Below are 22,168 nucleotides of genomic sequence, written 5' to 3' on the forward strand. Positions count from 1 at the left end.
TCTCCCCCCCCGCCCCTCGGAGCGGGCACGTGGACGGCTGTGACCGGCTGTGACACACATGGCGGCGGAGATGGCGGAACTGATCCTGGAGGACGGGAGCCGCTTCACCGGCACCTTCATAGGGCAGAGCCGGCCCGTGTCCGGGGAAGTGGGTGAGTGAGGAGGAGGTGGACATTGGGGGGGGTCGGGTTTTGCAGTAAGGATCATAATGAGGAGGACGGAGATGACAGGATAGAGGGGACAATGGGGGGTGAGGAGGAGGAGGAGGAGGATGGTGGGGGGAAGAACAGGAGGGGTGAGGATGACTATGGGAGAGGATAGGTGAGGATGGCTATTGGTGAGGATGACTATGGGAGAGGATAGGTGAGGATAACCATAACTGAGGGTGAGGATGACTATGGGTGAGGGTGAAGGTGAGGATGACTATGGGTGAGGGTGAAGGTGAGGATGACTATGGGTGAAGGTGAGGATGACTATGGGTGAAGGTGAGGATGACTATGGGTGAAGGTGAGGATGACTATGGGTGAAGGTGAGGATGACTATGGGTGAAGGTGAGGATGACTATGGGTGAAGGTGAGGATGACTATGGGTGAGGGTGAAGGTGAGGATGACTATGGGTGAGGGTGAAGGTGAGGATGACTATGGGTGAAGGTGAGGATGACTATGGGTGAAGGTGAGGATGACTATGGGTGAAGGTGAGGATGACTATGGGTGAAGGTGAGGATGACTATGGGTGAGGATGACTATGGGTGAGGATGACTATGGGTGAGGGTGAAGGTGAGGATGACTATGGGTGAGGGTGAAGGTGAGGATGACTATGGGTGAGGGTGAAGGTGAGGATGACTATGGGTAAGGGTGAGGATGACTATGGGTGAGGATGAGGATGACTATGGGTGAGGATGAGGATGAGGATGACTATGGGCAGGGATAGGTAAGGGTCACTATGGGAGAGAATTGGTGAGGATGGCTGTGGGTGAGGATAACTATGATGGATGGTGACTATGGGTGAGGATAACTATGATGGATGGTGACTATGGGTGAGGATGACTATGGTCAGGGATAGGTGAGGATAACCATAACTGAGGGTGAGGGTGAATATGGGTGGGGATGGGTGAGGATGACTGTTGGTGAGGATAACTATGATGGAGGGTGGGTGAGGGTGAAGGTGGGGATGACTATGGGCAGGGATAGGTGTGGATGGGTATGGGTGAGGGTGAAGGTGAGGATGGCTGTGGGTGAGGATTATGGGCAGGTATAGGTGAGGATGACTATGGGAGAGGATGGGTATGGGTGAGGATGACTGAGGGTGGCTGTGGGTGAGGATAACTATGATGGAGTGTGGGTGAAGTTGAGGGTGACTATGGGCGAGGATGACTATGGGCAGGGATAGGTGAGTATGACTATGGGTGAGGGGGAGTGTGAAGGTGAGGGTTACTGTGGGTGAGGGTGAAGGTGGGGATGACTATGGGTGAGGGTGGCTGTGGTTGAGGATAACTATGATGGAGGGTGACTGTGGGTGAGGGTGAAGGTGAGGACTATGGGCAGGGATAGGTGAGGATGACTATGGGTGAGAGTGAAGGTGTGGGTGAGGATAACTTTGATGGAGGGTGGCTATGGGAGAGGATGGGTATGGGTGAAGGTGTGGATGACTGTGGGTGAGGATAACTATGATTGAGGGTGAAGGTGAGAATGACTATGGGCAGGGATAGGTGAGGATGACTATGGGTGAAGGTGTGGGTGGCTGTGGGTGAGGATAACTTTGATGGAGGGTGGCTATGGGTGAGGATGACTATGGGCAGAGATAGGTGAGGATGACTATGGGCAGAGATAGGTGAGGATAACCATAACTGAGGATGACTATGGGTGGGGATAGGTGAGGGTGGCTGAGGGAGAGGGTGTGGGTGAGGATAACTATGATGGAGGGTGGCTTTGGGTGAGGGTGACTATGGGCAGGGATAGGTGAGGATGACTATGGGGGAGCGTGAGGGTGGCTGTGGGTGAGGATAACTATGATGGAGGGTGGCTATGGGTGAGGATGACTGCGCAGGGATGGGTGGGGATAGATGAGGATGACTATGGGTGAGGATAACTATAGTTGAGGGTGACTATGGGTGAGGATGACTATGGGCAGGGATGGGTGAGGATAACCACAAGTGAGGATGACTATGGAAGAGCGTGGGGATATGTGAGGGTGGCGGTGGCTGTGGGCGGGGATAGGTGAGAATAACCATAACTGAGGGTGAGGATGACTATTGGAGAGCGTGGGGATAGGCAGGGATGGCTATGGGTGAGGGTGGCTGTCTATGGGTGTCTATGGGTGAGGGTTACTATGGGTGGGGATGACTATGGGTGAGATGACTGTGTGGGGATAGGTGAGGACGGGGATGGGTGAGAATGGATTGAACAGCAAGGATAGAGTGCATGAAGTTAGGGGATGGAGATGACAGGATAGAGGTGATGAGGATGTTGGTGGGGTGGAAAGAGCAGGAGGGATGAAGGTAATTCTGGGTGAGGATGGGGATGACTGTTGGTGAGTAGGGATGGGCCCGAACATCGCCCATTTGGGTGTTTGCCAAACCCCTGAATTTTCTGTGCGTTGGGTGGGATGTTCGCCTGCCGAGCGCACAGTCATTAGTCCCCTTTCACACCAAGGCAGTTTTCAGGCGTTTTAACCATTAGAAATGGCTCCTGAAAACTGCCTCCCATGTCTCCCCAGTGTGAGAGTCCACGTGCTTTCACACTGGGGCGGTTCTCTTGCAGGACATTACAAAAAGTCCTCCAAGCAGCATCTTTGGGGCAGTTTAGGAGCGCTGTATACAGTGCTCCTAAACCGCCCCTGCCCATTGGAATGTATGGGCAGTGCTTTCCGAAGTGCATGAAAAGCGATTCGGAAGCACCGCAACACGGGCGCTTTTAACCCTTTCTTTGGCCGCTAGTGGGGGTTAAAAGCACCCCGCTAGCGGCCGAAAAGCTCCGCTAAAACGACGGTAAAGCTCCGCTAAAACAAGCGAAGCTTTACCGCTAACGCGGCCGTGCTACCGTGTGAAAGTAGCCTTGGGTTGTGAAGAAGCGGGGCCAGGAATCCGGCCGCAATGTCCTTAGCGGATGAGACATCAGCTGTCAGCGGGCTTCCCCACTGACAGCTGAATGAAAAAAAAAATTGCCTTATTAGCCAGCAATAGAAAATTTGCAAGAAAAAAAAAAAAACGACATGGGGGGAACTCCACGCCCAAATGAAGAAACAAAATGGTGTGGGGTCCTCCCCCCAAAATCCATGCCAGACCCTTATCTGAGCATGCAGCCTGGGGGGGGCGCCCCCCTTCCTGAGCCATACATGGGAGGGGTGGTGGTGCTTTGGGCCCACCCTAAAGCATCTTGTCCCCATGTTAATGACTATAGGGTACATTGTACCCCTACCCATTCACCCCAAAACAAAGTGTAGTGTTAAAAATTAAAAAAAAAAATAGAGCCATATTTTGACAATTCTTTTATTAAACTAATAAAAAAAAAACACAGCCAGACCCGAAAAATATACGCTCCGTCTGCAACAAAGGCTAACCACCCAATGCCTGCTTCTCTGTCTGACAGTTCCTAAATAGTTAAGAGGTGGGGCCACCTGGTGGTACCGCCCTTTTGTGACGTCACCGACCCAGCATGCACTGGTTGGTGATGTCTCAGGGGGGCAGTGGTGCAGTGAGCGTCACAGTTGACGATGGATCTACATTGGGGGACATTGTCTTTTATTATTTTAATAAAGGAATTGTCAAAAACTGCCTCTTAGTTTTTTGTTTTTACACTACACTTTTTTTTTTTGGATGAATGGGTAGGGGTACAATGTATCCCATACTCATTCACATTCTATCTCAAAGCACCCCCCATGTTTAGGGCATGTGGCCTGGTATGGTTCAGGAGGGGGGGGTGGCCGGCGGCCTGCCAGGCTGCGTGCTCGGATAAGGGTCTGGTATCGACTTTGGAGGGGGGACCCCACGCCGTTTTTATTTTGGTTTGGGGTTCCCCTTAAAATCATACTAGACCCAAAGGGCCTGGTATGCATGGGCGGGGGGGGACCCTCCGCCCCCCACACTTTTTTTTTTTTTTTTTCTATTACCGGCAAGTCCAGGTAGGGATGGAGATGAGGATTAGGGGGAGTGGGGTAGGCATGGGGAGAGGATTAGGGGGGGTCTGGGTAGGCATGGGGAGAGGATTAGGGGGGGTCTGGGTAGGGATGGGGAGAGGATTAGGGGGAGTCTGGGTAGGGATGGGGAGGAGTCGTCTGGGTAGGGATGGAGAGGAGGATTAAGGGGGAGTCTGGGTAGGGATGGAGAGGAGTCGTCTGGGTAGGGATGGAGAGGAGGATTGGGGGGGGGGGTCTGGGTAGGGATGGAGAGGAGAATCAGGGGGGGGGGAGTCTGGGTAGGGATGGAGAGAAGGATTAGGGGGGAGTCTGGGTAGGGATGGAGAGGATTAGGGGGAGTCTGGGTCGATGGAGAGGAGGATTAGGGGGGAGTCTGGGTAGGGATGGAGAGGAGTCGTCTGGGTAGAGATGGAGAGGAGGATTAGGGGGGAGTCTGGGTAGGGATGGAGAGGAGGATTAGGGGGGAGTCTGGGTAGGGATGGAGAGGAGGATTAGGGGGGAGTCTGGGTAGGGATGGAGAGGAGGATTAGGGGGGAGTCTGGGTAGGGATGGAGAGGAGGATTAGGGGGGAGTCTGGGTAGGGATGGAGAGGAGGATTAGGGGGGAGTCTGGGTAGGGATGGAGAGGAGGATTAGGGGGGAGTCTGGGTAGGGATGGAGAGGAGGATTAAGGGGGAGTCTGGGTAGGGATGGAGAGGAGGATTAGGGGGGAGTCTGGGTAGGGATGGAGAGGAGGATTAGGGGGGAGTCTGGGTAGGGATGGAGAGGAGGATTAAGGGGGAGTCTGGGTAGGGATGGAGAGGAGGATTAGGGGGGAGTCTGGGTAGGGATGGAGAGGAGGATTAGGGGGGGAGTCTGGGTAGGGATGGAGAGGAGCATTAGGAGCAGTCTGGGTAGGGATGGAGAGGAGCATTAGGATCAGTCTGGGTAGAGATGGAGAGGAGGATTAGGGGGGAGTCTGGGTAGGGATGGAGAGGAGGATTAGGGGGGAGTCTGGGTAGGGATGGAGAGGAGGATTAGGGGGGAGTCTGGGTAGGGATGGAGAGGAGGATTAGGGGGGAGTCTGGGTGGATGGAGAGGAGGATTAGGGGGGAATCTGGGTAGGAATGGAGAGGAGGATTGGGGGGGGAGTCTGGGTAGGGATGGAGAGGAGCAGTCTGGGTAGGGATGGAGAGGAGCATTAGGATCAGTCTGGGTAGGGATGGGGAGGATGATTAGGAGCAGTCTGGGTAGGGATGGAGAGGAGGCATGCAGTATCCCTGGTCTGGTTTCTCAGGTTGGATGGTGGTCTGGGGTATCCTAGGTCTCTGCTCTTTGGTGGGATGGTGGTCTGGGATGTCCCAGTTCTATACTTACCAGGTGAGATGGTTGGCTTTAGGTGTCCCGGGTCTTGGCTTCCCTATTGGTATGGTGGTCTGGGGTTGTCTCAGGTTCCTGCTCCCAAGGTGTGATGGCTGTCTGGGGTGACCAAGGTTTTGCCTCCACAGTGAGGATGGTGGTTTGGGGGTGTTTTGGGTCTTTGGCTTCTGGAAAAGCCTGGTGGTCTTGCGTTGTCTCAGGTCTCTGCTTCCTAGGGGAGGTGGTGGTTTGGGGGTATCCCAGGTCTCTGTACGCTGTGTGGAATGGTGGTCTGGGGTATCTTGGGTCTTTGTGCCCTGTGTGTGATGGTGGTTTGCAGGTGTCTAAGGTCTTGGCTTCTCAGGTGGGATGGTGGTCTGAAGGTGTTCCAGGTCTTTGCTTCCCTGATGGGACAGTAGTCTTGGGGCAACCAGGGTTTTGGCTCCCCAGGTTGAAACTGGGTAGGGATGGAGATGAGGATTAGGGTGAGTCTGGGTGGGAATAGAGATTAGGGAGTGCCATGTGTCAATACGTGGGTGATGATTACATGGAGTTTGGGGTCTAGGAAGATGTAGGATGAGGATGATGGTGTACCCAGTAGGGGAGAAGTGTTAGGATGAGGACTGGAGGCAGCAGAATGAGAATGGGGATGATGACTGACCTCAGTAGGTTGTGTCTATGGCACAGGTGGTGGCAGTTGGTGAGGTTCCAGTAACAATAAAACTAAATCAGATAGAAACACATAGAAGGTTCCCCTGGGTAATAAAGGCGATAGGGCCATCTTTTGGTAGCAGGGACATCTGCTGTACAGGAGCTCTGTTATTCCGCTCCCCCTAGAGTGAAGTGACATGTTCGGTACTTCCAGTTATGTAGGAGAAGGGAACTCTCTCCAGGTGAAAAGTCTGGTGATTTGGTTCAGCACTGTCACACGGGAGAAGTTCTCAGCCCTGTGTAAGCTGTGAATTGTATCATACCAAAAATTCTTCTCACTCCAGTGGAGGAGGCGAGAGATGTACAGCCCGCCAGGGGGCTGTTGTGTTGCCCTGCGTTGGTAGATGACGTTATAGGTGGAGGCAATGAGATCCCATTGTGGCCCCAGGCAGGTCTAGTCACACCCTGGCCAGGAATGAAGCTGCATTGACCTGTCATTGATGCGTGTCAGTCAGAGAATATAAACATGACTGGGGCACACAAAGAGCTAAAATCACACACACACAGGTTCAAAATAAAAATCAATGAACAAAAATGGGTACATATGGACCACTTGGTCTTACTTCCTGTCGCTCTTCTAGTTTCTATGTCTGTCCATAGAAGGGGTGGTGGTCATGGGAGTGTTGCAGGTCATGGCTTCCAAGGTGGGATGGGTGGTCTGGAAGTGTCTCAGGTCTTCACTCCACAGATGGGATGACGGTCTGGAGGTGTCACAGGTCTTGGCTTCCAAGGTGGCATGGTGGTCTGGAGGTGTCACAGGTCTTGGCTTCCCAGGTGGCATGTTGTTCTTTAGGTGTCACAGGTCTTGGCTTCTCAGGTGGCATGGTGGTCTGGAGGTAGAGCTGCACAATTAATCGTTAAAAAATCGTGATCTCGATTCAACCCCCCCGACAATCTCTATTGCAGAGTTTGCCGATTCTTTCATATAACAAGTGGAGAGACTTCTCTGCTCACTCAGCTGTCAAAAGAAAACATCTGGGCAATCTGCCAAGTTTTTAACATAAAACATTGTAACTAATGCCGCGTACACACGAGCGGACTTTCCGGCATACTTGGTCCGGTGGACCGGAGTCCGTCGGACAATTCGATCGTGTGTGGGCTCCACACACGGAGAAACTCCACACGCGGACTTTTTTTTCCTCAAAAGTTTGATGGACCTAGAAATGAAACATGTTTCAAATCTGTCTGACGGACTCGAGTCCGGTCGAAAAGTCCGCTCGTCTGTATGCTAGTCCGACGGACAAAAACCGACGCTAGGGCAGCTATTGGCTACTGGCTATGAACTTCCTTGTTTTAGCCCGGTCGTACGTCATCACGTACAAATCTGTTGGACTTTGGTTGATCGTGTGTAGGCAAGTCCGTTCATTCGGAAAGTCCGCCAGACAAAGTCTGCCATAAAGTCCGCTCGTGTGTACGCGGCATAACTCTTCCTTTTTAGATCAAAGGGATAAACTTCTGTGTGAAAAAAAAATCCAGGTAGTCTGCCAAGTTTTTAAACAACTGTAAATGCAGGAAGTTTAACCACTTAAAGTCTAAATCTTTTTCTGACACTTGTTTCTTAAGTTCGAATCAATATTTTTTTACTAGAAAATTACTTGGAACCCCCAAAAATTATATACAGTGGGGACGGAAAGTATTCAGACCCCCTAAATTTTTCACTCTTTGTTATATTGCAGCCATTTGCTAAAATCATTTAAGTTCATTTTTTTCCTCATTAGTGTACACACAGCATTTTTGCAGATTTATTAAAAAAACAAAAACTGAAATATCACATGGTCCTAAGTATTCAGACCCTTTGCTCAGTATTTAGTAGAAGCTCCTTTTGATCTAATACAGCCATGAGTCTTTTTTAGGAAAGATGCAACAAGTTTTTCACACCTGGATTTGGGGATCCTCTGCCATTCCTCCTCGCAGATCCTCTCCAGTTCTGTCAGGTTGGATGGTAAACGTTGATGGACGGCCATTTTTAGGTCTCTCCAGAGATGCTCAATTGGGTTTTAGTCAGGGCTCTGGCTGGGCCATTCAAGAACAGTCAGAGTTGTTGTGAAGCCACTCCTTTGTTATTTTAGCTGTGTGCTTAGGGTCATTGTCTTGTTGGAAGGTAAACCTTCGGCACAGTCTGAGGTCCTGAGCACTCTGGAGAAGGTTTTCGTCCAGGATATCCCTGTACTTGGCCACATTCATCTTTCCCTCGATTGCAACCAGTCGTCCTGTCCCTGCAGCTGAAAAACACCCCAAAGCATGATGCTGCCACCACCATGCTTCACTGTTGGGACTGTATTGGACAGGTGATGAGCAGTGCCTGGTTTTCTCCACACATACCGCTTAGAATTAAGTCCAAAAAGTTCTATCTTGGTCTCATCAGACCAGAGAATCTTATTTCTCCCCATCTTGGAGTCCTTCAGGTGTTTTTTTTAGCAAACTCCATGCGGGCTTTCATGTGTCTTGCACGTGAGGAGAGGCTTCCGTCGGGCCACTCTGCCATAAAGCCCCGACTGGTGGAGGGCTGCAGTGATGGTTGACTTTCTCTGGAGCTCAGCCACAGTGATCTCTGGGTTCTTTACCTCTCTCACCAAGGCTCTTCTCCCCCGATAGCTCAGTTTGGCCGGACGGCCAGCTCTAGGAAGGGTTCTGGTCGTCCCAAACGTCTTCCATTTAAGGATTATGGAGGCCACTGTGCTCTTAGGAACCTTAAGTGCAGCAGAAATTTCTTTGTAACCTTGGTCAGATCTGTGCTTTGCCACAATTCTGTCTCTGAGCTCTTCTTTTTGACCTCATGATTCTCATTTGCTCTGACATGCACTATGAGCTGTAAGGTCTTATATAGACAGGTGTGTGGCTTTCCTAATCAAGTCCAATCAGTATAATCAAACACAGCTGGACTCAAATGAATGTGTAGAACCATCTCAAGGATGATCAGAAGAAATGGACAGCACCCGAGTTAAATATATGAGTGTCACAGCAAAGGGTCTGAATACTTAGGACCATGTGATATTTCAGTTTTTCTTTTTTAATAAATCTGCAAAAATGTCAATAATTCTGTGTTTTTTATCAATATGGGGTGCTGTGTGTACATTGAGGAAAATTAAAATGAACTTAAATGATTTTAGCAAATGGCTGCAATATAACAAAGAGTGAAAAATTGAAGAGGGTCTGAATACTTTCCGACCCCACTGTATATTTTAGCAGAGACCCTAGGGAATAAATTGTCAATTGCTGCAATATTTTATGTCACACTGTATTTGCCCAGCGGTCTTTCAAATGCAGTTTTTGGGGAAAAAATACACTTCAATGAATAAAAAAAAAAACTGAAACCGTAAAGTTAGCCCAATTTTTTTTTTTTTTTTTGTTTTAATGTGAAAGATGTTGCGCCGCGAGAATCGTGAGAGAATCGTGATCTATCTTCTAAGCAAAAAAAAACGTGATTCTCATTTTAGCCAGAATCGTGCAGCTCTATCTGGAGGTATCACAGGTCTTGGCTTCCTAGGTGGCATGGTGTTCTGGAAGTGTCCTGGGTCTTGGCTTCCCAGTTGGGATGGTGGTATGGGGTGACTAGGGTTTTGGCTCCCCAGGTAGGATGGTGGTTTGGGGGGTCATGGGTCTTTGCTCCTCCATGTAGGATAGTGGTCTGGGATGTCCCAGGTCTCTGCTCCTTTGGTAGGATGGTAGGTGCATCTGGAAAGTATTCACAGAGCTTCACTTTTGCCACCTTTTTGTTATGTTACAGCCTTATTCCAAAATGGATTAAATCCATTATTTTCCTCAATTCTACAAACAATATCCCCTAATGACAGCATGAAAGAAGTTTGTTTGAAATCTTTGCAAATGTATTAAAAATAAAAAACGAAAAAAAATCACATGTACATAAGTATTCACAGCCTTTGCGCAATACTTTGTTAAAGCCCCTTTGGCACCAATTACAGCCTCAAGTCTTGTTGAGTATGATGCTACAAGCTTGGCACACCTATTTTTGGGAAGTTTCTCCCATTCTTTGCAGGACCTCTAAAGCTCCATCAGGTTGGATAGGGAGCGTCGGTGCACAGCCATTTTCAGATCTCTCCAGAGATGTTCATTCGGGTTTTAAGTCTGGGCTCTGGCTGGGTCAATCAAGGACATTTACAGAGTTGTCCCTTAGCCACTCTTTTTTATCTTTGCTGTGTGCTTAGGGTCCTGTTGGAAGATGAACCTTCGCCCCAGTCGGAGGTCCAGATCGCTCAGGAGCAGGTTTTCATCAAGGATGTCTCATGTACATTGCTGCATTCACCTTTCCCTCGATCCTGACTAGTCTCTCAGTTCCTGTCGCTGAAAAACACCCCCACAGCATGATGCTGCCACCACAATGCTTTATTGTAGGGATGGTTTTGGCCAGGTATGAGCGGGGCCTGGTTTCCTACAGACATGACGCTTGCCATTCAGACCAAAGAGTTCAATCTTTGTTTCATCAGACCAGAGAATTTTTTTTCTCATGGTCTGAGAGTCCCTTAGATGCCTTTTCACAAACTCCAGGTGGGCTGCCATGTGCCTTTTACTGAAGAGTGGCTTCCGTCTGGCCACTCTACCATTCAGACCTGATTAGTGGAGTGCTGCAGAGATGGTTGTTCCTCTGGAAGGTTCTCCTTTCTCCACAGAGAAATGCTGGAGCTCTGTCAGACTGACCATCGGATTCTTGGTCACCTCCCTGACTAAGGCCCTTCTCTCCCGATCGCTCAGTTTGGCCGGGCGGCTCACTCTAGGAAGAGTCCTGGTGGTTCCAAACTTTTTCCATTTACGGATGATGGGGGCACTGTGTTCGTTGGGACCTTCAATGCGGCAGATATTTTTCTGTACACTTCCCCAGATCTGTGCCTTGTTGATACAATCCTAGGATAAAACATATGATGTAATCGCGCTAAAGTCCGTGAATATAAAATAACAGAAATAGTCAATAAATAATTCCACAGTAAAGTCTGTAATCCGTGAATCAATGAAAATCAGGGAAATCTATTTCTCCAGGATACCAAGGGCTGCTTCCTGTTGAGTGAAGTCGATCCTCCATATATGCATAAAAAACCAAAAAGAAAGCGCCTCTTAGGTATAAAGGATTTATTCACATGCTAAAAACATAGTAAACACTTACATTGAGGTAGATAATGTGCTGCTTCCATAAAGAACTTGTCCCGGTGTCTCTCAATAATTCCTAGTGATCAGGGGGAGCCTAGATGGATGCCGTGCGGGTGGCCGCGGACCTCCGCTCGGAAGCACCGGCTGTATGAGCGGTGTAGTGGAGAAGTCACTTCCGCGTTCCAGCGGATCAATGTGATCCGCTGGAACGCGGAAGTGACTTCTCCACTACACCGCTCATACAGCCGGTGCTTCCGAGCGGAGGTCCGCGGCCACCCGCACGGCGTCCATCTAGGCTCCCCCTGATCACTAGGAATTATTGAGAGACACCGGGACAAGTTCTTTATGGAAGCAGCACATTATCTACCTCAATGTAAGTGTTTACTATGTTTTTAGCATGTGAATAAATCCTTTATACCTAAGAGGCGCTTTCTTTTTGTTTTTTTTTGTTGATACAATCCTGTCTGAGGTCTACAGACAATTCTTTGGGCTTCATGGCTTGGTTTGTGCTCTGACATATACTGTTAACTGTGGGACCCTATGTAGACAGGTGTGTGTGCCTTTCCGAATCATGTCCAATCAACTGTATTTACCACAGGTGGACTCCAAGTTGCAGAAACATTGCAAGGATGATCAGTGGAGACGGGATGCACCTGAGCATAATTTTGAGTGTCATGCAAAAGGCTTACCTTTTTTTTTTTTTTTTTTTTGTTATTTCTAATAAATTTGCGGAGCAAACAAACCTTTTCACGTTGTTGTTATGGGTTATTGTTTGTAGAATGTTGAGGAAAATAATGAATTTGATCTATTTTGAAATAAGGCTGTAAAATAACAAAATGTTGAAAGAGAGAAGAGCTGTGAATACTTTCCGGATGCACTTTATTCTGGGTTGTCCAGGTCTTGGCTGCTCAAATGGGATGATGGTCTGGTAGTGTCTTGAGTCTTTGGCCTCTGGAAAAGCATGGTTGTCTGGGGTTATCCCGGGTCTCTGCTTCCAAGGAAGCTTGGGGGTTTGGGGGTATCCCAGGTCCTGCGTGTGTGAAATGATGGTTTGAAGGTGTCTGAGGTCTTAGCTTCCTAGGTTGCATGGTGGTTTGGGCTGAATTGAGTCCTGGCTTACCAAGTGGCATGGTGGTGTCGGGTGTTCTGGGTCTTGGATTCCCAGGTGGGATGGTGATGTGGGGTGTCCCGGGGCTTGGAATCCCAGGTGGGATGGTGGTCTGGTGTGTCCCATTTCTCTGCTTTCTTTTTTTGTAATATGGTGTTTCCCAGGTATAGGCTTCATAGGTGAGATGGTGGTCTAGTGGTGTCCTTGTTTTTACTTCCCAGCTGAGATAGTGGTCTGGGGATACCCCAGTTCTTTGCACCCTGTGTGAAATTGTATTCTGTCAGTGCCCTGGATCCCTGCTTCCCTGATGGGATGGTGTTCTGTGTACATCATGGTGTCTGCATTGTGGAGGAGTTAGGTTGTCCTGGGTCTTTTCTTTCCAAAAGGGGTTGGTGGTTTGGGTATTACCCAGGTTCCTACAACCAAGTCTCTGTTGCTCACAAAGGGGTGGTTTTCTGGGGGTGTCCCAGGTCTGTACAACAAAGTACCTGTTGCTCAGAGGGGGATTTATGGGGGGTGTCTCTGTGGCATGCTTGTTTGGGGGTGACCTAGGTTTCTGGTCCCTTGGGGTGGGATGGTGTTTTGGGGGGGATATCCCAGGTTTTTGCCACCTGGGGGTGTTCCAGGTCTTAGTCCCCTGGGTAACATACTGGTTTGGGGGTGTCCTGGTTCCTGACAGGAGATGGTTATCTGGGGGCTGGAAATGTATGATGCTGTCAGGATGTTTAGTATCTAATTTGTGATTTCTCCAGTCTAACCGGTTGTCTTTTCTTGGCAGTCTTCCAGACGGGCATGGTGGGCTACCCCGAGGCTCTGACGGACCCTTCATACAAGTCTCAGATCCTGATCCTCACATACCCGCTGGTTGGGAACTACGGGATTCCCGCGGATCAACTTGATGAGTTTGGTCTTAGCAAGGTGAGAGAATTGTGGGGGCATCTGGTTCGCAACAGAGGGCTGCCGGCAGCCAGGGCACGTTGTGCCTTGCATTTCTTCAGCCAGGATTGGTCTGACTGAAGGTTATCTGGGTGCCATTCTGTCTGGTCTCCAACACAGGATTGGGTGCTCATTACTGGTCAGGCAGTGCATCTCCAGCCAAAACCTTTTTACTGCTACTGGATAGAGCAGGGCAGAGTTAGACCTCAACTTCTATTGCTGAGTGCCCTCTGGGTAGATCTTGCCCCATCCATCAAGAAGACAGGAAATGGTGGGGGGAATTATCCACTTGGGGACCTAGACTGAATATGAAGTTGGCAAGTTTTAAATCTTCCCCACTCTGCCAAAGTGTGTTTTTAGAAAAGAATCTCCTCCCTTTTTATAATAATCGCATTTTGTTGCTTTGCAGTCAGAAATGAAGACAGACAGTTTTTCATTTTATCCAGCTGTATTTACTAGTGCAACTTACAACATTCAGCTGAAAGATAGAACACCAACATGTCAGAAAAAAAATGCAAAAATAATCACTGAGTTGGAAAAAGGATCCCCCCCCCCCCTTATGTCAGTATTTTGTTGGACCACATTTTTTCTTTAATTACAGCCTTTAGTCTGTTTGGATTTGTCTCTACTAACTTTGCACATCTACACTGCAATATTTGCCCACTCTTCCTTGCAGAACTGCTCAAGTTCAGTTAAATTAGGTGGTGACCATCTGTGGACAGTCTTCGAGTCATTTCACAGATTTGCAATGGGGTTTAGGTCTAGGCCATGCAAGGACATTCACCTTTTTCCTAATTCACTCACTATGTGGTCATTTTAGCTGTGTGCTTTGGGTCGTTGTCCTGTTGTAACGTAAACCTCCTTCCCATTGACATCTTTCTGGCAGAGGGCAACAGACTTTCATCAAGAATTTGATGGTATTTTGCCCCGTCTGCTTTTCTTCTATCCTGACAAGTGCTCCAGTCCCTGCTGCAGAGAAACACCCTAATAACAGGATATTACCACCTCCATGCTTTACTGTAAGAATGGCGTTCTATGGATGGTGAGCTGTATTGGAATTCCACCAGACATATCGTTTGAGGCCAAATAATTACATTTTAGTCTCATCTGACCATAACACCTTTTTCCATGTGGCCTCAGAATCTTCAAGGTGCGTGTTTTAAGGTGGTCAAAGACAAAAATTTTGTGTTGACGCCAAATCATTCAATTTTAGTCTCTGACCACCTGACATACGCACCTTGAAGATTCTAAGGCCACATGGAAAAAGGTGTTATGGTATCCCTTGAACAGGCTTTCCTGACAAACCCGACACCTTCCAACTCTGCCCAACTACGCCTGCAATCTAGACTCACTGATAGCCTACATTTTGAGAAGGCAGAGAAGGGAGTCTTCTTTAGGAAACAAAGGGTCTTTGAGCATGGTGAGAGGGCTGGGAAACTTCTGGCCTACATGGCCCACCTGGACCACACTCCTCCGGTGGTGGTTCGGCTCTGCTCACAAGATGGCACCATGCTCACGGACCCTGAACAAGTAGCCCATGAATTCAGAAGATTCTATTCTGATCTGTATACCTCCAGGGCCGACCGGCCTTCGGATGAGCTACACCTCCTCTTGGATAGTGTAGATTTCCCCTCCCTTTCAGACTCTCAGGTAGAGCTCTTAGAAGCACCCATCACCGAAGAGTGCATTAGGGAGGCAATGGCAAGTCTCCCACTGTCTAAGGCCCCGGGCTCGGATGGCCTCCCCCTGGAGTTTTACTCACAATTCCAAGAGGTCCTCATCCCTAGACTAGAGGCCTTGTACTCACACATATATTCGTCAGGGACACTACCACGCACTATGAGTGAGGCACTGATCGTTCTTATTCCTAAGCCCGGCAAGGACCCTCTCCAACCTGAGTCCTATCGCCCAATCTCCCTCCTTCAATTGGATGTAAAAATCCTCGCTAAAATTCTTGCCATGAGACTTAATAAGGTCATCCTTAGCATCATACACCCTGACCAAACAGGCTTCATGCCCAATAAAAACACAGCGTTCAACCTGAGAAGACTATTTACCAATTTACAAGCTACACATGACGAGACTGGATCTAGAGTGGTGGTCAGCCTGGACGCCGCTAAGGCGTTTGACTCTGTGGAGTGGGGCTACCTCTGGGAGTGCCTCCGTAGATTCGGTTTTGGCCCCAGATTCATCAAATGGCTCCAGCTTCTTTATCAGTCTCCCACTGCTCGGATCCAGGTCAATGGCAAACTGTCCACTCCATTCCCACTGTCCAGGGGAACGCGCCAGGGCTGCCCAATATCTCCCATGTTGTATGCCTTGGCTGTTGAGCCGCTGGCCATAGCCATCAGAGCGCACCCGGATATAAAGGGCCTCCGCCGGGGGCAGCTGACTGAGGTGCTCAGTTTATATGCTGACGATATGCTACTTTATCTATCAGACGCTGGCCCTTCGCTGGCCTCGGCGCTGCAGCTCATTCAACAACATGGGACCTTCTCGGGATTACAAATTAATTGGTCTAAGTCTCAAATACTTCCCATAGACGTCTCTGTCCCAACGCACACTCAGATACCCCTCCCATTGGTTAGAACGGACCAATTTAAATATCTGGGCATACAGTGCACGCGCTCCTTATGCGACTACACACACTTGAACATCAAACCAATGTTTGTATACCTTAAAGACAAAACGCAAATCTGGTCCAGACTCCCACTGGGGGTGATGGGTCGTATCAGCTTGGTGAAGATGATTCTTCTTCCCAAGCTGCTATACCTGTTTTGGCAGGCCCCGCTGTGTGTCCCGGCCCACATTTTCAGATCCCTTGAGTCTATACTAAACACGTTCATATGGGGCACATCCAGACACAAGCTCTCATGGCGAACCCTTAAATGCCCTACCCACCTGGGGGGCACGTCCACCCCCGACCTCACACTTTACTATCTAGCTTCACAGCTGTCCCATTTCTACTACCTCAACAAACACGACAGACTCCGATACATCACCCTGGTGTGCACACACGCCTCTGACGTGGTGGCTCACCCCTTCCAGATAATTTTCTGTAGACACAGGGGTGTGTCTAGCTCTGTGGGTGGACACCGACTGATGCAGCATCATAGCAAGATCTGGCATCGTGCACTTTCTATCATAGACGCCCCCCCTGTACACGCTCACACTCCACTATGGGATAATCCTCAGCTCCCTGAACTACTGACTATTCCTGACTTCAAGCTATGGATTATCTATAAGGTTATATACCTCTACCAGGTTGTGGCGGGGGGGGGAGGTCAGGCCTTTCCAGACCCTAAAAGATGAATTCGCCCTTCCCAGTCACATGTTTTTTAGATATCTACAGCTCCGCCATGCCCTTCAGACCCAATTTAACAATAATATCCCAGCCCTGGAGGTAGTGACTGTCTCAGACCTTCTCCTTGGCGAAGACCCAAAAAAACTGATCTCCACCCTATATAATTCTCTTACCTTACCCATAGCCACTAATCATACACAAAACCTGAGAGCTAAATGGGAGGCTGACATAGGAGCCTTGGAAGATGACCAGTGGGGAGACATACTTGAGACTAGCACTAAAGTGTCCCCGAAACTGTCGGATCGCCTCACCCACTTATACATTCTTCACAGATCCTACCTCACCCCTGCACGCATCCTCAAATACAGACCGGACGCCTCCTCGGCCTGCCCACGCTGTGGTGACACCTCAAGCACCTTTTACCACCTAATGTGGACTTGTCCAGTTATTCAAACTTACTGGCAACAAATAGTCAAATTTCTCCATGACCTTATGGGCTCCCCCCTGACGCTGTACCCTCGCCAGTGTATACTGGGCTTGCTCACAGTCTCGGAGGAGGAGAAATATCTATCTATATTCCTGCAGGAGACCCTGTTCATAGCCAGATTGCAGATTGCCCAATTGTGGCTTCGGCCTAACCCCCCAACAGTACAACAGTGGAAAAGGGCGGTAAACCTCACCCTGCCATATAAAAAAGTTTTGTATTCCCACCGCGGATGTCCCACCAAATATCATAAAATATGGGATAGTTGGTTAAAGGAAGCCTCTACATGTACAGACTAGCAATCTATAACATTGTCAGGATCGGTGATGCAGTGTCATTCACTTATACCCATTATCGAACTCCCTGCAGTTTTGCTGAGCTGTGTGTCATGATACCGGATAACAATCGCTTGTAATGACCGTGCATGTGGAAGTCAGTGCCTCTGAATTCAGAAAAAGTTGTACAATGTTTATTATCATCCGAAATATGTACTGTATATTATGCTCAATAAACGTTGTTCTTGATTTAAAAAAAGGTGTTATGGTCAGATGGGACTAAAATTTAATTATTTGGCCTCAACAAACGATTTGACTGGTGGAAATCCAATACAGCTCACCATCCATAGAACACTATTCCTACAGTAAAGCATGGAGGTAGTAATATCTTGTTATGGGGGTATTTTTTAAGGAACATCTGTTGCCCTCTGTCAGAAAGTTGTCAATGGGGAAAAAGGTTTACCTTCCAGCATGACAATGACTCAAAGCTCACAGTGGTTGAAGGAGAAAAAGGTGAATGTCCTTGCATGACCTAGTCAGAGCCCAGACTTAAACCCCATTGAAAATCTGTGGAATGACTTGAAGACTGCAGTCCACAAACAATCACCATCAACTTTAACTGAACTTGAGCAGTTCTGCAAAGAAGAGTGGGGCAAATATTGCTAAGTTAGTAGAGACATATCCCAACAGACTAAAGGCTGTAATTTAAAGCAAAAGGTGGTCCAACAAAATACACAAGGGGATGATTCTGATTTAGATTTTTTTTTTTTTTTACCCCTGACATTTTGGTGTTCTACACTATATTGTGAGAAGTATTGGAACGCTTGGCCTTACACACACATGAACTTTAATAGCATCCCAGTCTTGGTTCATAGGGTTCAATATTGAGTTGGCCCACCCTTTGCAGAGAGTCCTGACCTCAACCCAATAGAACACTTTTGGGATGAATTAGAGTGGAGACTGCGAGCCAGGCCTCCTCGTCCAACATCAATGCCTGACCTCACAAATGCGCTTCTGGAAGAATGGTCAAACATTCCCATAGACACACTCCTAAACCTTGTGGACAGCCTTCCCAGAAGAGATGAAGCTGTTATAGCTGCAAAGGGTGGACCAACTCAATACTGAACCCTACAGACTAAGTCTGCCATTAAAGTTCATGTGCGTGTAAAGGCAGGTGTCCCAATACTTTTAACAATATAGAGTATCTTTTATTGGATGTTGTAAGTTGCACTTGTAAATAGTAAAATTATTCTTTCTTTATTGTACATCATAGGACACAGAGCCTCAAGTAATTACTTAGTGGGTTATGGGCCTACCTTCAGGTGTTGACACTGGTATAACCAATACAGGAAGTTGACCCACTTATATAACTCCTCCTCCTTGCAGGAGTCCTCAGTTGTAAGTTGCACTAGTAAATAGTAAAATGATTCTTTTCTATACCCACTGTATACAAAAAAAAAAAATGACCGATTTTTTTCAGAAGTCCCCTCTGTTTTCCTGCACTGCTGTTTGTGTCTTGTGTTTTAAAATTCCTTGATGTGGCCTTGAGCACGTTGTGTGCTGAAATCTCATCTTTCCCAGGATAAGCGCGCGTCTTGGTGTCGCTGTCCTTGTACATTGTGAGGTCATGATGTTTATTGTCCTCAGCAGTGTGGGAATTCTAGAGCATTCACACAGTATTGTCTACCCCCCCTGCTTCCTGGATGGAGAGCTGATTCTTTAATTTTCTCCTGCTTGGGTGTTTACAGGTGCATTAACCCAACCGGGCAAAATAAACTGAAATTGCTCTCTTCTCCTCCTGGGTGGCTGCCGCCTACAGGGGGGATGGTGGTCTTGGGAGATCCAGGCATGGGTGTCAGCATTGGGTGAAGGAGGGGTGGGGGCGCAAGTGCCGGCCCCACCCCCCCCCCAGAGCAAGGTGTTTGCACACGCAGCCCTCAAAATTTCCGCTCGCATTTGGCGAGTGGAAATTAGCAGAAGGCGAGTGTGGAGCAGGGGTGGACTGGGCTGACCGTTTCCTGGCTGATCGCTTCTGGCAGAAGCTCCCTGTCCCGCTCTGATGTCTTGTACAAAAGCCCGAAGCGATCAGCCAGGAAACCGTCAGAGGGATCGGGCAGCCGCATGTCGCAGAGCGGGGTTCTCCCTCTGGGACGCAGCTTCTACTGTATCGTGCAAAAAGTGAGTACAGCCCTCACTTTTTTGTAAATATTTTCTTCTATCTTTTCATGTGACAACACTGAAGAAATGACACTTTGCTACAATGTAAAGTAGTGAGTGTACAGCTTGTATAACAGTGTAAATTTGCTGTCCCCTCAAAATAACTCAACACACAGCCATTAATGTCTAAACCGCTGGCAACAAAAGTGAGTACACCCCTAAGTGAAAATGTCCAAATTGGGCCCAATTAGCCATTTTTCCTCCCCGGTGTCATGTGACTCATTAGTATTACAAGGTCTCAGGTGTGAATGGGGAGCAGGTGTGTTAAAGTGGAACTTCCGCTCATTGTACTCCCAACCCCACCCCCCGCCACATTTGGCACCTTTCAGGGGGGGAGGGGGACAGGATACCTGTCTTTCACAGGTATCCTGTCCCCACTTCTGGGAGCCTCAGCCTTGGATATTTGCGTCACCGCTTGGGCACCCTCCTCTTTCCCTGGCCGCCAGGCCAGTAGGAGAGGAGCGGAGCTTCTCGCATGTGCAGTAGGGTTCCCAGCGTGAAGCGGTAAGGCTACTCTACCAGGTTCCCTTACTTGCAATGGAAGCGGGAGCACCCAACAGCTGATTGAAACATCAGCTGCGGTGCCAACATCGTTTGCGACAGGACAGGTAAGTGTCCAAATGTTAAAAGCTGGCTTTTAATTTTTGCAGTGGTGGGCGGACCTCCGCTTTAAAATTGGTATTATGGCTCTTACTGGTCACTGGAAGTTCAACATGGCACCTCATGGCAAAGAACTCTGTGAGGATCTGAAAAAAAGAATTGTTGCTCTACATAAAGATGGCCTAGGCTATAAGAAGATTGCCAAGACCCTGAAACTGAGCTGCAGCACCATGCAGACCATACAGTGGTTTAACAGGACAGGTTCCACTCAGAACAGGCCTCACCATGGTGGACCAAAGAGGTTGAGTGCACGTGCTCAGCGTCATATCCAGAGGTTGTCTTTTGGAAATAGATGTATGAGAGCTAGCTTTTGGAAATAGATGTAATACTGACACATAATCACACACATAGACTTTGGACATTGGACTTGATGGACTTGTGTCTTTTTTCAACCTCACCTACTATGTAAGAGCTGCCAGCATTGCTGCAGAGGTTGAAGGGGTGGGGGGTCAGCCTGTCAGTGCTCAGACCATACGCCACACACTACATCAAACTGGTCTGCATGGCTGTCGTCCCAGAAGGAAGATTTTCTAAAGATGATGCACAAGAAATCCCGCAAACTGTTTGCTGAAGACAAGCAGACTAAGGACATGGGTTACTGGAACCATGTCCTGTGGTCTGATGAGACCAAGATAAACGTATTTGGTTCAGATGGTGACAAGCGTGTGTGGCAGCAACCAGGTGAGGAGTACAAAGACAAGTGTGTCTTGCCTACAGTCAAGCATGGTGGTGGAAGTGTCATGGTCTGGGGCTACATGAGTGCTGCTGGCACTGGGGAGCTACAGATCATTGAGGGAACCATGAATGCCAACATGTACTGTGACATACTGAAGCAGAGCATGATCCCCTCCCTTCGGAGGCTGGGCCGCAGGGCAGTATTCCAACATGATAATGACCCCAAACACACCTCCAAGATGACCACTGCCTTGCTAAAGAAGCTGAGGGTAAAGGTGATGGACTGGCCAAGCATGTCTCCAGACCTAAACCATATTGAGCATCTGTGGGACATCCTCAAATGGAAGGTGGAGGAGCGTACAAAGCCCCGCTCCTCTTCTCCTCTTAGGCATTCTAACTGTGGGCGCCTGGCTGTGGCTTCACAGCCAGGCGCGCATGCTGTGAATGGCCGGGCAATCTTCTGGGACCTGTGACGGTCCTCTTCTCGTAGTACTTCAGCAATACTTTTATTTTTCCATGCGCACAGTGCACTTTTTTTTTTTTTTTTTTATTTATTTTTTTTTTTATTTGGTCATTCCACTTCACCCACCTCCCCCAACACCACCCAAATGTATTGTTCTGTGTCTGCATCTCTTATCCAGACACCTACATGTAGTTCTTGTCATGTTCTCCTTTTTCTTGCAGTGGTTTGAATCCGCTCGGATCCACGTCTCGGCGCTCATCGTGGGAGAGTGCTCGGACAAGCCCAGCCACTGGAGCTGCAGCCTGTCGCTGGACCAATGGCTGAAAGAGCAGGGGATCCCAGGCCTGCAAGGTAAGGATGGAGTAGCCAATCATTACACTGGGCTTGTCACTGATGGTGAAGGCACTTGTGCACCAGGGCCAAACTGGGGGGGGAATGGCAACCATTTGTTCAGTTTATAATGCGGGAGGGATCAATTCATTACCGGTGCTTAGAAAGTTCCCCAGCTAGCAAACCTGATGGAAACCAGAGTATATCCCTATGTACAGAACTGCCACGTTTTGTTATTGATGTATCTTTCTCAAGAAAAAAATTACGCAATCTGCATACTTACAGAACTGTTGCCTTTTGAAATCCCAAGCTTATCTTGGATGGTTGCTCTGTAGTCTGGTCTTGTTTGCCGTCCTTGCTTTTCTATTGGGTTCCAAGTATGAAGACCACCCTGATTGGCCAGTAGAAAGGCAAAGAGAACAGGAAGGATTAT

At 48.5% G+C, this 22,168-nt stretch overlaps 1 protein-coding gene across 3 annotated transcripts in view; it reads left to right on the top strand.

The window, feature by feature from the left end:
- Nucleotides 1-22,168, top strand: part of CAD (carbamoyl-phosphate synthetase 2, aspartate transcarbamylase, and dihydroorotase) — a 73,078-nt gene continuing 50,910 nt past the window's right edge. For all 3 annotated transcript variants that reach the window (XM_073624757.1, XM_073624758.1, XM_073624759.1), the window contains exons 1-3: nt 1-152; nt 13,170-13,309; nt 21,627-21,756. In XM_073624757.1, coding sequence (XP_073480858.1) covers nt 59-152; nt 13,170-13,309; nt 21,627-21,756 — 364 coding nt within the window. In that variant the 5' untranslated portion in view covers nt 1-58. The remainder of the gene's footprint in view (nt 153-13,169; nt 13,310-21,626; nt 21,757-22,168) is intronic.

Source organism: Aquarana catesbeiana, linkage group LG04 (genome assembly GCF_042186555.1).
Source record: "Aquarana catesbeiana isolate 2022-GZ linkage group LG04, ASM4218655v1, whole genome shotgun sequence".
Classification (NCBI taxonomy): Eukaryota; Metazoa; Chordata; class Amphibia; order Anura; family Ranidae; genus Aquarana; species Aquarana catesbeiana.